General features: G+C 37.2%; 3 protein-coding genes across 4 annotated transcripts; 1 reads left to right on the forward strand and 2 right to left on the reverse strand.

Annotated features, from left to right (window-relative positions):
• Positions 1 to 201: 201 nt before the first annotated feature.
• LOC102626936 (selT-like protein) lies at positions 202 to 2,244 on the forward strand. The gene is made up of 4 exons (XM_006488481.4): positions 202 to 616; positions 802 to 869; positions 1,394 to 1,709; positions 1,927 to 2,244. Exons 1-4 carry the CDS (start codon positions 449 to 451, stop codon positions 2,041 to 2,043), a joined length of 669 nt encoding a protein of 222 aa, XP_006488544.2. The 5' UTR covers positions 202 to 448; the 3' UTR covers positions 2,044 to 2,244.
• Positions 2,245 to 3,027: 783 nt separating this feature from the next.
• LOC102627209 (internal alternative NAD(P)H-ubiquinone oxidoreductase A2, mitochondrial-like) lies at positions 3,028 to 6,830 on the reverse strand. 2 transcript variants are annotated; one of them, XM_006488483.4, is made up of 9 exons: positions 6,232 to 6,830; positions 5,643 to 5,856; positions 5,395 to 5,555; positions 5,092 to 5,157; positions 4,592 to 4,755; positions 3,984 to 4,098; positions 3,700 to 3,879; positions 3,466 to 3,618; positions 3,028 to 3,332 (listed from the first exon to the last, which is right to left on the reverse strand). In XM_006488483.4, the coding sequence occupies exons 1-8, from the start codon at positions 6,676 to 6,678 to the stop codon at positions 3,466 to 3,468; spliced, it is 1,500 nt and encodes a 499-aa protein (XP_006488546.2). In that variant the 5' UTR covers positions 6,679 to 6,830; the 3' UTR covers positions 3,028 to 3,332. The 2 variants fall into 2 exon arrangements, with proteins under 2 accessions (XP_006488546.2, XP_024957689.2); XM_025101921.2 differs by having other exon boundaries at positions 3,454 to 3,618; positions 6,232 to 6,829.
• Positions 6,831 to 7,106: 276 nt separating this feature from the next.
• Positions 7,107 to 8,038, reverse strand: LOC107178360 (protein PSY1-like). The gene is made up of 2 exons (XM_015533405.3): positions 7,754 to 8,038; positions 7,107 to 7,410 (listed from the first exon to the last, which is right to left on the reverse strand). The coding sequence occupies exons 1-2, from the start codon at positions 7,845 to 7,847 to the stop codon at positions 7,214 to 7,216; spliced, it is 291 nt and encodes a 96-aa protein (XP_015388891.2). The 5' UTR covers positions 7,848 to 8,038; the 3' UTR covers positions 7,107 to 7,213.
• Between the last annotated feature and the right edge of the window lie 3,968 nt (positions 8,039 to 12,006).

Here is a 12,006-nt window from a genome sequence, read left to right on the forward strand (position 1 = left end):
CATATAATTAACAAGTTTGAAATCTATGCCTAGGTTGAATCATTTGTTGCAACTTGAGAAATTAAAAAAAAAAAAATTCTGCTTCACTTGTATAATTTGTTTATAAACATTAATTATAATATTCTAATTGTATAATTTATTTATAAAAATTAAATATAATATCAGTAACAATTTTATATAACAGTACTTAAAAAAAAAATTAAACTCCTTTGCTCTCCCTTCTATCACCACAGGTACAGAAAGAGAGACCCACGAATTGAGAAATTGGGAGAGGAGTCTCAATCGTCGAATATGGGTCGCTATTAAATAACCGAGATCCATCTACGAGACTACGACCCCGTGCCAAATTTTAGTCAGTCACAGTCGATATATTTTCTTCTTCTTCGAATTGTTGTTTTTCTTTCACAGACTCGTAAAATCCCAACAAAATCATAGTTTTAATCTACAAATGGATCGGCTAAATATCCTTCTTCTGGGTCTCCCTCTCTTTCTTCTCTGCAGCGACCTCTTAAATCTTTTCACTCCTCCGCCGCCGCCGCCGCCAAAATCCGCTTCCCACCACCACCATAAACCGCCTATACCTTCGGAAAACCTAACCCCAGACTTTCCTTCACAGGTATTACCTTTTACTCTCTTTGGATTCAAATTGAAACCATAGCTTCCGTTATGAGAAAATTATTTCTTTTAAATTTTCTCCAAAATTTTCTCCAAGACTCATTAAAAAAATATTTTTTTTTTCAAAGGAGGGCTTTTGTTTATAGTATGTTTCTTATTAAGAGTTTCTGATATCGTTGTTTGCAGAAAATTGTCGGAGGAATTGGGTATGGCAGTACTGTTAATATCAACTTTTGTGCTTCTTGCTCTTATAGGTATGGTTTGTGTCGTTTTTTTTCTTTTTGGGTTTAATGGTCTTGATTATTAGTGTACATTGGGTGCAGTCTCTGTTAATGGTAGATGCGTTTATGATGTGATCTTTTTTTTTTTTTTGGTCAGAATTGTGATGGGAACTATTATTAAACGAGAGTAACGTGCTTAATTGCCTTGATATTTGCTTAAGACTAGTATTGATAAATTTACCAACATTTAGGAATATATACTTATAACCCATTTGGAAGAATTAGACATTAGCTCATACGGTATGGTTATGTCTACACAAGCATTTTTGTTATTGTGGGGAAGTATAGAAGCTCAGTAGGGTCATAAGGCAAACCTACTCATTTAGCAGCACGTGATTTTTAAATGCTTTAAGTGTTCATCTGTGGATGCTCAAGCTCTTTCTTTTTGGTAGGCTAGGCTTTGCAACATCAATATATTCAATCGTTTTAGTTCACTCATCAAGAAACTGAGATAGATTCTAGAAAAATGCTGTAAAGAAAATTGTAACCTGTTTCAGGGGCACTGCAATAACAATGAAAAGGATGTTGGAGACTCAGTTTCCTGGGATTGATGTGGTCCTTGCAAATTATCCCCCACCCCTGCCAAAGCGTCTACTTTCTAAAGTGGTGCCTGCTGTTCAGATAGGGGTTATTGGGATCGTAGTGGCAGGCGAACAGATTTTTCCGATGCTGGGAATGACACCACCTCCATGGTATTATTCGCTGCGTGCCAATAGGTTTGGGTCCATAGCATCTACCTGGCTTATTGGAAACTTTTTGCAGTCCTTCCTCCAAAGCTCTGGGGCTTTTGAAGTTTACTGTAATGATGACTTGGTCAGTGATCTCTCTATCTAGCTCGCTGTCTTTATATGTCAAAAGTAACTGTTGTTACTACTGATGCCTTTTGCTAGTCTATTGATAGTTACTGATCATTGAAATATTAAACAGGAGAATGATGCAAATAAGCTTGCAACCACGTAAAAATCACTTTGACTGCATTGGGTATAGTGTTTAGAGGGGCTTCTTATGCTTGATTCTGTTCATTGTGCAGGTCTTCTCTAAACTGAAGGAGGGGAGGTTTCCAGGCGAGATTGAGCTAAAAGATCTTGTTGCCAAACAATTGGCTTCATCAAGACTTGTGGATGGTGTTGGAAGTGTATGGTCCTAGTTCATTCACTGGACATTGAGGGTTGGAATCAAAGGATTGACTGAGAGCCTTGTACAAGATTTCATTATCTAGGTTGTTATGGCAAATATATAAACAGATTTTGATGCCACTATCATAATGAACATTGGCTCTGTAAAACATGTCGACAACAATTACTTTTCCAGCAGGATTGAAATTTCTGATTTTCAGCCCTTATCTTTACTCGATGCTATCAAGATTTCCCCTTTTCCAATGTAACCCAATATCTCTTTGAAAGCCTGGGATATTTCTTTTAAGAAATCCCATAACTTGCGGCTTTTGAGAATATAAGTCGGATGTCGTCGTTCTCTGTTGCTTTTTTCGTTTTTATATTTCAGTCTCTTTGGCGGGCATTTTCTTTCGATGCACCTTTACCGTTTGGAAGATGATGAGTAAACCCCCATTGGTGGGCTCACCGTGAAGGAAGATGATGTATTGAGATATCCACTGCCATTAAACCCACAATCTTGACGTCTTAAACTATTTGGTAAGCGTAATTTTATTATTGCATTAGTTGGTTATATACAGAAGATTTATGCAATTCGAGGAGCAAGGCCACCCAAAAGTCTAGTCGACGTATCAATGCCGCTGCTACACACCCAACAATAACATAGAACTACCAGCATAAGCAGGAAACGTCGGTGGAGTGTGCCCACCAGGGGAAGAAAACTTCCCAGAAATGAATTTGATTCCACGTTTATCATCACAGTTTCTGCTTTAACTCAGACGCACAAAGCGACCTCGTAAACCACTGGCCAGCTCATTTCCATTCTCAACTCGCTTGGTTTCCTTCAGATGCCCGCACCACAGAGATGCAACACAGTCAAGTGGTTGAAACAGCTTTAAACATAATACACAAAAGTTACTTGATTTTACTAATTGGAAATTCCAACCAATCTGCTGTTTTGTTGGCCTAAAACAGTTAAATTATCGGACAATTTTCACCATAAACAAACAGAAGGTCACTGAGCTGAAGGTGAATCTATTTCAAATCAATGGCTAGTCAATATACAAAAGACCTTGAATAACATTGGCAGAAGAAAGCATAAATGAAAAAATCACATTTGTTGAGAATAGAATGATGTCAATTTTGTCTCTAAACAAGCATCCAATGCTATTTTCAATCCATGCATCAAATGCGATCGGTTTAGCCTTTATTTCTTCTCTTGAACTTAGAACTGAGGAAATAGGCAAATGTCAAATTGTGGAAGCCATGAGTTGCAGTCCGCTCTTCAAAAGCATCACCAGAAGAGCTTCTAGTACAGATAAACCTGCAATTAATATTGACGTCAAAGTGTTGCGTGTAGTTTCTATCACTGATGCTGGGAAAGTGTATAAACAACCATGACAGCAATGAGAATTTTTAGCTCTTGGACATTAAAAAAATTGCACCTCTCTTCAAACCTATATTCTGCTGATATCACGACCAAACACAAAAGTTGTAGCCCAGTTGACGGCTACATAGAATCTGTTCCTCCAGCTAACCACCCTAGTTAGGTATGCTGAGCGCCAGACAAGCCAACTGAGGAATCCTGCCGAAGATAAACCTTTTGATTCCTGTCGAAATTACTCCACAAGTGAGTCCACATTTTGGTTTACAGCTCAAGAAAGAAGGGGTTAAAGTGCTTAGAGATTCACCTTATTTTGCCTTAAGTCCACGAGTGCTTTGTAACTGCCAATTGTTGCCATGCTTCCCAGATGCCTGTAGACAAATGGGTCTCCAAGTTCCATGTCCTTTGCACTATTTGCTCGCCCACCACCAGCTTTGCCAATCCTGTTCAATAGACTAAAAAGGTATTTTCCTTGCCTCTCTGCAACCTGTTCAAAATGCTTGTTAAGGAACACACATCGAAGAACCAGCACCAGTTCCTAGCAAGTAAGAAAGATGGCTTCTGGAAAAGATGAAGCTGTTCGTAGCTTACCTGGGCCAAAGCTGGAAGGACGGTTTTACCGGTACTTTCCAAATACCCACTGCAGTCACCAACTGCAAACACATCTTGGACAGACGGAACTCGTAGCCATTCATCAATACCAATCCTTTTGGACATACATAAATAAATGAATAATTAGCAGCCTCCATGTAAAATATTCTCTGCCCCAAAGCACAGATACAAATTTGATAAAGATCCAAAAGATGAAGGATATCTTGAAAGTATGGCATTTGCTGGAAACCACATAAGAAAGCAATGAAAATCCTTTCTATTGTGTAAACGGTGGCAGTGCTGCATGTTCAAACTTGAATAATTCTAAATGTGAAGAGAATTTTGCAAAACCCAAAGGGTCAACTGAATAAAGATCCCACAAATTCAAAAACAGGAAAGTGATTTTTACCTAAGCATTTTCAGATATATCCAAACATTTTTCTGGCTGGCTAACGAAACAAGTTTTCCACAGACACACACACACACAAATATTTTCTAGAAAGAATTTTTAGGAACTAAACTTAAAATTTCTACATAACTTGAAAACTTTAAATAGATGCAATTGAGGAAAGTGTATTGCAGCAAGCAAAAAAGTATACGTAACCTACCTTCCACCAGGGGACTTGGGTAAATCCAGGGACTTTACAAGAGTTGACGGACCAACACCCGTAGACCATACTAACAGCCCATATGGTACCTCTGTGCCATCATTAAGGATTAGCTTCTGGGAATCAACATCCTTGACAATCCCACGCACAAGACGAACTCCTGACTGAGAAAAACTAGTGAATGAGAAGATGAAATATCCAAATGAATTGTGAGTCAACAATGTCCCAACATGCACTTTTTAAGAATAGAGAAGTGATCTATATTACTCAATTGTGAGTAATTCCAAGCTTACAATTGAAATGAATTCTTCACATAATCCTTTATATCAAAAGAATTTTAGTTTACTTATTCTCATTAGTTGCCGTACAGGCAATGTATCTCACAAAGCACAGAACTCCACTAGATATTTCAAAATCAGACTAAGAAGAGAGAAATTGACAGCGACCATATGTTTCAGGTACAAACCGCAGTACCTTTGCATTTATAAAATTTTTCTCACCTTTGACAACTGCGTTGTAGCATAGTGCCTGAGTCGATCGTCAAAGGAAGATAATATCTCATTTGCCTATGAAGATGACAACAACTCTGGTTAAATCAAATCAGTAAATATTTGGGAACTCTAAATTGGGGACTTCAGTGCAAGAATAACCCTAGATATGCCATAACAGCAATTACAGACAATTTCAGCCAAGAAGCTTGAATAGATTGCATTAAATCTGTTAGAACCGTATAACAACAAATACATAGAATGAAGAAGAAGCCATTTGATTATATTTGATACCAAAATTGTAGTCCGACAAACCTCAATCAATGTAACATGAATATAATCTTTCACATGGGAATATCTTTGCCGAACATCTCTCATAATGAAATCACTAAGTTCACCACTGAACTCAACTCCTGTGGGACCACCTCCCACAACAACACAATGTAGGAGTCTGGATTTTTCTTCTTCTGATATCCCTGCCTCCACACCAAACAAGAAAGTACAATTTACTTTGGAATCTCATATCAAATGATTCTTCAAACAAGATGACCACAACAACTTACCAGGAACATCAGACAGCATCAAGTTCAGGAGTAGCTTCCTACGAATTTCCTGAGCATGATGAACTTCACGAAGAAAAGTTGCATTTTCTTTCACACCATGGATTCCAAAAGTCGAGGCCTCTGCTCCCAATGCTATAACCAACTTGTCATATGAGATTTTAAACTTCCACGGCTCCAAGGTCCTTAATTCATCCGTCACAGTCTCGCAGTGCACCTTCATCACCCAAAACCAATTTTCTTACAATATCGCTCTACATAAGCTAAAATCTTCAACATTTCATAGTTGTAACAAATGCTACATCATTCAGTAAGCGAATATTTAACCAGAGAAATAATCAAACTTTAACATACAGAACCCGCATTTCCATCCAATATCATCATAGAACCACAAATAACTCCAATTACTAAGCTAGATCCATCAAAACCCTGTATTTAACTCATGAATTTAGAACAAAAAGTTACAAAAATTTTTTCAAATTCTTTTCAAAGAGCCACTGCAAACTAAAATTAGCAACAGTACCCAGAAAAGGGAAAAAAAAAAAGGATAAAACAAATCGAATCATTGAAAAACAAAGAAGCAAAATCACACCACATGATTATCAGTATCGATGCCAGCGCAATGGGAGAGGAAAAAGTAAGACCCGGGTTCCCTCGAAATAGCAGGCTGAATCCTGGCAATGGGTTCGGCCACAGACCTGAACTCAAGCGTGCCGACGCAAGTAGAGGCCAAAAGAGGAGTAAACACCATGTGATTCCTCGGGGACACGCAAACGACGTCGTATAAACTCGTATCTATGCCCTTCATCAGCCTGCACCCCGCCCAGCCAGAGCCCAGCACCACCACCCTGGGCTTCTCATTTGCCTTAGTGGGCCCCAGACCCGAGTACTGCGTCACCTGCACCGTCGACGGTGACGCGTCAGTTGTGAAGTGTGAGAGGCAAGTGAGAATCAAGTTGGAGGGCATTATTATTGATGGTGATGAATATGAATACGATTTTGCTGTGGGGTTTCTGAGAAGATGCTTGAACAAAGACATAACGGAAGCTGCTTATTTGGTTTTTGCAGAGACACAAGCACCGAACACAACAGAGAGATAAGTAAGTGGTGCTGCTGCTGCTAAGTGCTAGGCGGTTCCGATAATTTTGGGTGTAGTTTCTCTGCTTCCAGATCGTTGACGCAGACAATTCTGAATTGGTTACGTGGCGAGTCAAGCATGCGCCAGAGGCTTGATGGCGTCTTCTGCGTTGTCGTATGTTATGCTGCACGTGCAGATGAACGTGCTGCCACGTAAGATGAGCTGTTTTCTTTAGTGAAGAAATTACAAAGCCTTTGCTTTTAGTTGTTTGTTGTAAGAGTACTTGATGAGCAAAGAAGGATCCGAAACGAATTTGACATAATTCATGTCAGCTCTTTCAGCTGTTCATTATGTACTTCATGAACACTTGCATTGCGTACATAACAGTATTCTATCAAATACCAATCCGCTCCTTTATTCTCAATAAGTTGTACATGTCTTGAAGCAAAGTCAAGATTTTATTTCAATGATAATATACATCACATTAATTAACATTTTAATTGTTGTCCCTTGGTGCGCCAACTTCATTAGGAGGAGCAGGAGGAGTATGCCCCGGGTTAGGCCCGGGATCATGATAATCCAGCACCTCGGCCGTTAAGGAAACTGAAACTTTGTTCGATGTTGAGCTTCCGCAGCTGTCATCAATGTCCATCTTCAAAGATCTTCCATCCATCGCCAACATCTCTTTATTTCCTGAAAAGGTCAATTATTCCGTTACTGATAAAAGGTCATAAACTACCAACAGTATTCTCACCACGTTATGTATAATAAATATGAGCATTCTTAGGTGCGGTTGAAATTAATGTATATGAAAAATTTTTAGGTGCAGTTGCTGCACGTTTTAAATTGCAGACTATCAACCCTTTATGAATGTGAGCGTGTGTGATTAAATCGCATTCTACAATATTTGGACATTCCTGTATGTATGTATTTACACAGAAATACATTTCTCCAGACATCTTATGAGCCTCTTCAATGGCACTGAAGTTGTGGATTAATCATTACATGTCCTTAATTTTGTAATTAGGAAACATGCCTGAGACCGGAAGTGGAATGGTGTTTCGAGCCGAAGCCATTGCAAAAGCAGACATGCTCAACACACAGAGAATGAGGCGTATCAAAAATCCCATTGCTCTTCGCTTTCTTTGAGGTGTATATTATAGGATTGGGATGTGTAATATTGATAATACTACAGCTCTGCATATATAGGAAAAAATCTGCACCAGAATAACAGAATCTCGATCAATGGCCAAGATTGACTGCTGGAAAAACAATAATGATAAGGTTGTGATTGTACCATTGTCGTTATCCCACAATTCACCTCAGCCCTTAATATAGAGAAAATCACGCGTATCAGCTAGATATGTTCCGGAAGGTTTCATTTGATCCTTTGATGCTGGTGAGCGAGCGTCCAAATTTCAAACTACAGCTTTCCGGCCAAGACTAAATCCGTCGAGGCATTAAGTCGAACGGTTTGGGGTTTTCATCAAGGATCAGGATCCTGAACTGATTTTCATATGAGCAAATTATGTTAATATAATTGATGGTTAATAAATTTAAAAAAAAATAGTTAAATCATAATCATTCACTAATATTAAAACACAAGTGGCACAAGATTTGTAAAAGATCAAAAGTGTTCAGATCAGGAGAGGATCATGATTCTTTTATCAAACATATTTATTTCTATCTTACAAAAATGAGTGGAGAATGTACATTTTTTATGCAAATGTGGCAACTGTTCCTTAGATCATATTCACCTCCATGTGCACATAAATTATGGGTGGACACATGTCGTTAGATTGAGTGTCCAAAGCAAAATTCTAAATTCATATCACTCATCGTTTATAAATAGAGACATATCTCTAAGAAAAAAGAGATCTTTAGCCTCCAAAAGTAATGTTCATACTTAGAGAGAGAAACACATTTTCTCCATTTTTCCTCTTTATTTAATCTTGATTAAACAATAACTTGTGCGTCAAAGTGCTTTTTTTAGATACTCACCCATGTGGATTCGAGGCCAATGATTGTAACAAGTTCTCCACAAATCAAAAATACGACTGAAGGTAAATTCCAGCCCCTTCACTCTTGCATTTTATTTAACTTCACGACTCTTTTTGGATACTGATACTGATATGAGAATTATTAACCATTAGTGCAAATATATTTACTTCACATATGAAGAAAAAAGCAAATTCTTGGCAAATGGTTTGCAATGAATGAGAAAGTGATTAATATTACCTCGTAATGGACCTTAAGTAGACAAATTTTTTAAGGATATATTACGTAAAGCACGAGGTAAATTTGTGAAGATAAAAAAGAGTATTTTCAGCTAATCGAATTAATTCTTTAAAAAATTTCAAACATAAAAAAGAAATAACTCCTTAAAAGAACTTCAATCTTTACTCCCACAACTCAAAATTCGAATTTTGTTCGATAGAGTAAAAAATATTTTTTTTTTCACCTCCATAAGTTCAACTTTAAAAGGTAAAATGGCATTAATTAAAAAAGTTATTTCTGGCGGCAGCGTAGTAAAGTCATACCAAATTAATTGGCACTGAGATGACACTAGTCACATAGATCAAGTCCGCAGAGTGAAGTAAATTTGAATATTGAAGTGCAGCCTTTTAAATTTTAACTATGGGCACACGACAATTGGTAAACTTACTGATTTATTTTCTTCTCTATGATCGGCATAGTTGGTATTCGATAACACACAAAGAGTTAGAGCGTACGTTTTATTTGGTACATAAAACGAAGACACTGTGTATCAGCTCCCTTGCACAAGCCAAAACGGGAGCATGTGACTTGTACATTATTTATGCATACATTTTTTTTTTCCCTATGATGGTCAAGAAGTAATTAAAGCATGCATCACGAGGCATGTTTCTCAGCCTTTCCGGCCACCGCCACCTCTGCCGCCCCTCGAGGGAGGATCATGCCCGTGGTTCGCCGATGGCTCACCGTAATCAGCGAGGTTCGCCGTCAAAGACCTTCTTGATCCCATGGCTACCATCTCATCATGGTTCCCTGTTAATTAGATGCAACCGGTAATAAGATATTTGTCTCACTAAGCTTAACAATAATATATTTTAGCAGTCCTCATTTTTGTTTTAAAAAAAACAAAATTAAAATATCTCCATAGTTACTTCTGTTGGAATTAAAATTACCGTCACTTTTTCAAAGGCAAAAGGGTATTATATTTTTACCACCGCTCATCGACAGGTAATCTTTTACACTAACACTAACACTAACATACGTAAATGATAGTCAAATTTTTTAAGTCAGTTTTGGAAGCATGAGAACTCTTACGGACTAAAGGGGAATTTTAATTACCCCTTAATATAACAAGAGTTGTTGATGATTTAAAACAAACACCGCAGATTTAATTAAATCATTGAAAAATGAGCTAAACTATGCATTTGTAGATGAAGCAAGGACAGTCTCTTGTGGAAGTATAATTCAATATAGTAATAGAAAATAGAAAATCTAGGCGACCAAATTGAAAGAATCTAGCTGGCTGGCTTATTGTATCTGCACGCAGTACAATACAGCCCTCACCAAAACGTTTATGATCATTCACGCATGCACACTTGATTAAAACGCAAATAATTATGCTTAATTAAAGAGGATTAAATGGGCATGTAGCTAGAAATAGAAATGTTTAAACACTTCTTTTTAAGATATAAAAGCATTTTTTAATCCTTTTCTGCAACTTTGCAAGTGTTGAACAGGTACACTAATGCCAAAAATTATATGGTTCAAACACGAACTTTGAAGGATAGGATACGCATGTGAAAAGAAGAAGAAACAAATAAATGCATGAACTTGTTTCGATGAAACGACTAATATCGAGAGCCCTAAAAGGCAAAAGCAGAAGCAAATTACATACCTGAAATGAAAAGAGTGTTTCTTGCAGAAGCAAAAGCAAGCAAAAGATAGAAACAAAACCAAACTCCAATTCCACACCCCATCTCTGCTTATTAATTTGCTGGTGACTTGTGGTTGTTTATGCGAATGCGGTGGATACAGAAGAGAGGCCATTTATAGGCGTGGGGCATGAGCCACAGCCCGGAGCCTAGAAACACGTGGCAGAAATAAAGCCAATTTTAAGAGTTGACGATTGCAAAATAGTGGGTGCACGTTCGATGCATGAATTGTTCAATTCATATTGGCATCTCAGCCGTCCATTCTTCAGTCAACGAGGGCTCTTCTCGCCTCCTTTTCTTGAAAAGGACAAGGCGTTGGCTTGTTATACGAAAAAAGTCATCGTGATATAATGTGAAAGCGGAAATTAATATAAAGGAAAGGACACCGGGATCCCCTAGCTTCGTTGTTAAGCTCTCAAAATACAAGGTTAAATTCTCAAATGAACAAGAAGACCTCCCCTTCTCGTTATGAATTCTATTTATTCGATGAAAATGAGAGCATTAACATAAACGTCCTCAATGATAATGCACTATCACCCTCAATATAGGTTTGTTCCATTGAACTCTTAGGAAGATAATTGTCTAAAAAATAAACAGTTATATTCATCTTCTCAAAACAAAAATGAACATCCAAAGTTTCTTTCATTGGTGAATTTTATTTAATAATTAGATGCATATAGGGTTACTGAGGTTAAAGTGCCATACTGCTTTAATGTCCTCGAATATGAAGTACTTTCCTTATCTAAACACTGTAGGTAGGGATGCCAAATGATCTTAAATCCTGATCCTGAACTATTTAGGATGATATTAGTTGGTATTTTATGGCCGAATTTTAAAAGCAGGTGGGATTTGGGACTTAAAAAAATCCCAATTTAATGTGTGGGAAGGGACCAGGATCTAAGTCGCGGGTCCCGTTTGTCATATGTAATTTTTAGAAAAAATACTATATTAATAAAATTAAAAGTAAGTAAAATTAAACTAATGGTTAATCAATAGTGATTCAAATAGCATTACAACAATATACTCTAGGTCTAAGTAACAAACACAATCCCATTTGTTGTATTATTTTTAGTTTAATTAAATAAATTTAAAACAAAAATATTAAACTGGAAACCTAAAAGTATTTTAACCTAAAACTAAAACACAGCCGCGTGTTGCTCATCCTCAATTTTTGCTCGCCTTCAGCCACCTCATCTGGCATTTCGGTAAGTTTGTATTTGACTTCTCTTTCTTTATATTTGAATATAATTGTATTGGAATTTTTATTATTTTTTCAAATAGATTGTATTTGATTCATAAATTAAGTTGATTGTTTATTGCTTGCTTTTCGGAAATATCATTGTTTATTATTAATTAAATGGGA

This window comes from Citrus sinensis, chromosome 8, assembly GCF_022201045.2.
Source record: "Citrus sinensis cultivar Valencia sweet orange chromosome 8, DVS_A1.0, whole genome shotgun sequence".
NCBI lineage: Eukaryota > Viridiplantae > Streptophyta > Magnoliopsida > Sapindales > Rutaceae > Citrus > Citrus sinensis.

Bases quoted from the DNA above. Each gene is read 5' to 3' on its own strand.
- LOC107178360 (XM_015533405.3), bottom strand. From the start codon at position 7,847: ATGGGATTTTTGATACGCCTCATTCTCTGTGTGTTGAGCATGTCTGCT. The intron at 7,411-7,753 runs GCATGTTTCCTA...TGACCTTTTCAG, and splicing joins CATTCCACTTCCGGTCTCAG to GAAATAAAGAGATGTTGGCG.
- LOC102627209 (XM_006488483.4), bottom strand. From the start codon at position 6,678: ATGTCTTTGTTCAAGCATCTTCTCAGAAACCCCACAGCAAAATCGTAT. The intron at 5,857-6,231 runs GTGTGATTTTGC...TGGGTGATGAAG, and splicing joins TCGATACTGATAATCATGTG to GTGCACTGCGAGACTGTGAC. The intron at 5,556-5,642 runs GTAAGTTGTTGT...GTGTGGAGGCAG, and splicing joins GATGCTGTCTGATGTTCCTG to GGATATCAGAAGAAGAAAAA.
- LOC102626936 (XM_006488481.4), top strand. From the start codon at position 449: ATGGATCGGCTAAATATCCTTCTTCTGGGTCTCCCTCTCTTTCTTCTC. The intron at 870-1,393 runs GTATGGTTTGTG...AACCTGTTTCAG, and splicing joins TGTGCTTCTTGCTCTTATAG to GGGCACTGCAATAACAATGA. The intron at 1,710-1,926 runs GTCAGTGATCTC...TTCATTGTGCAG, and splicing joins TTTACTGTAATGATGACTTG to GTCTTCTCTAAACTGAAGGA.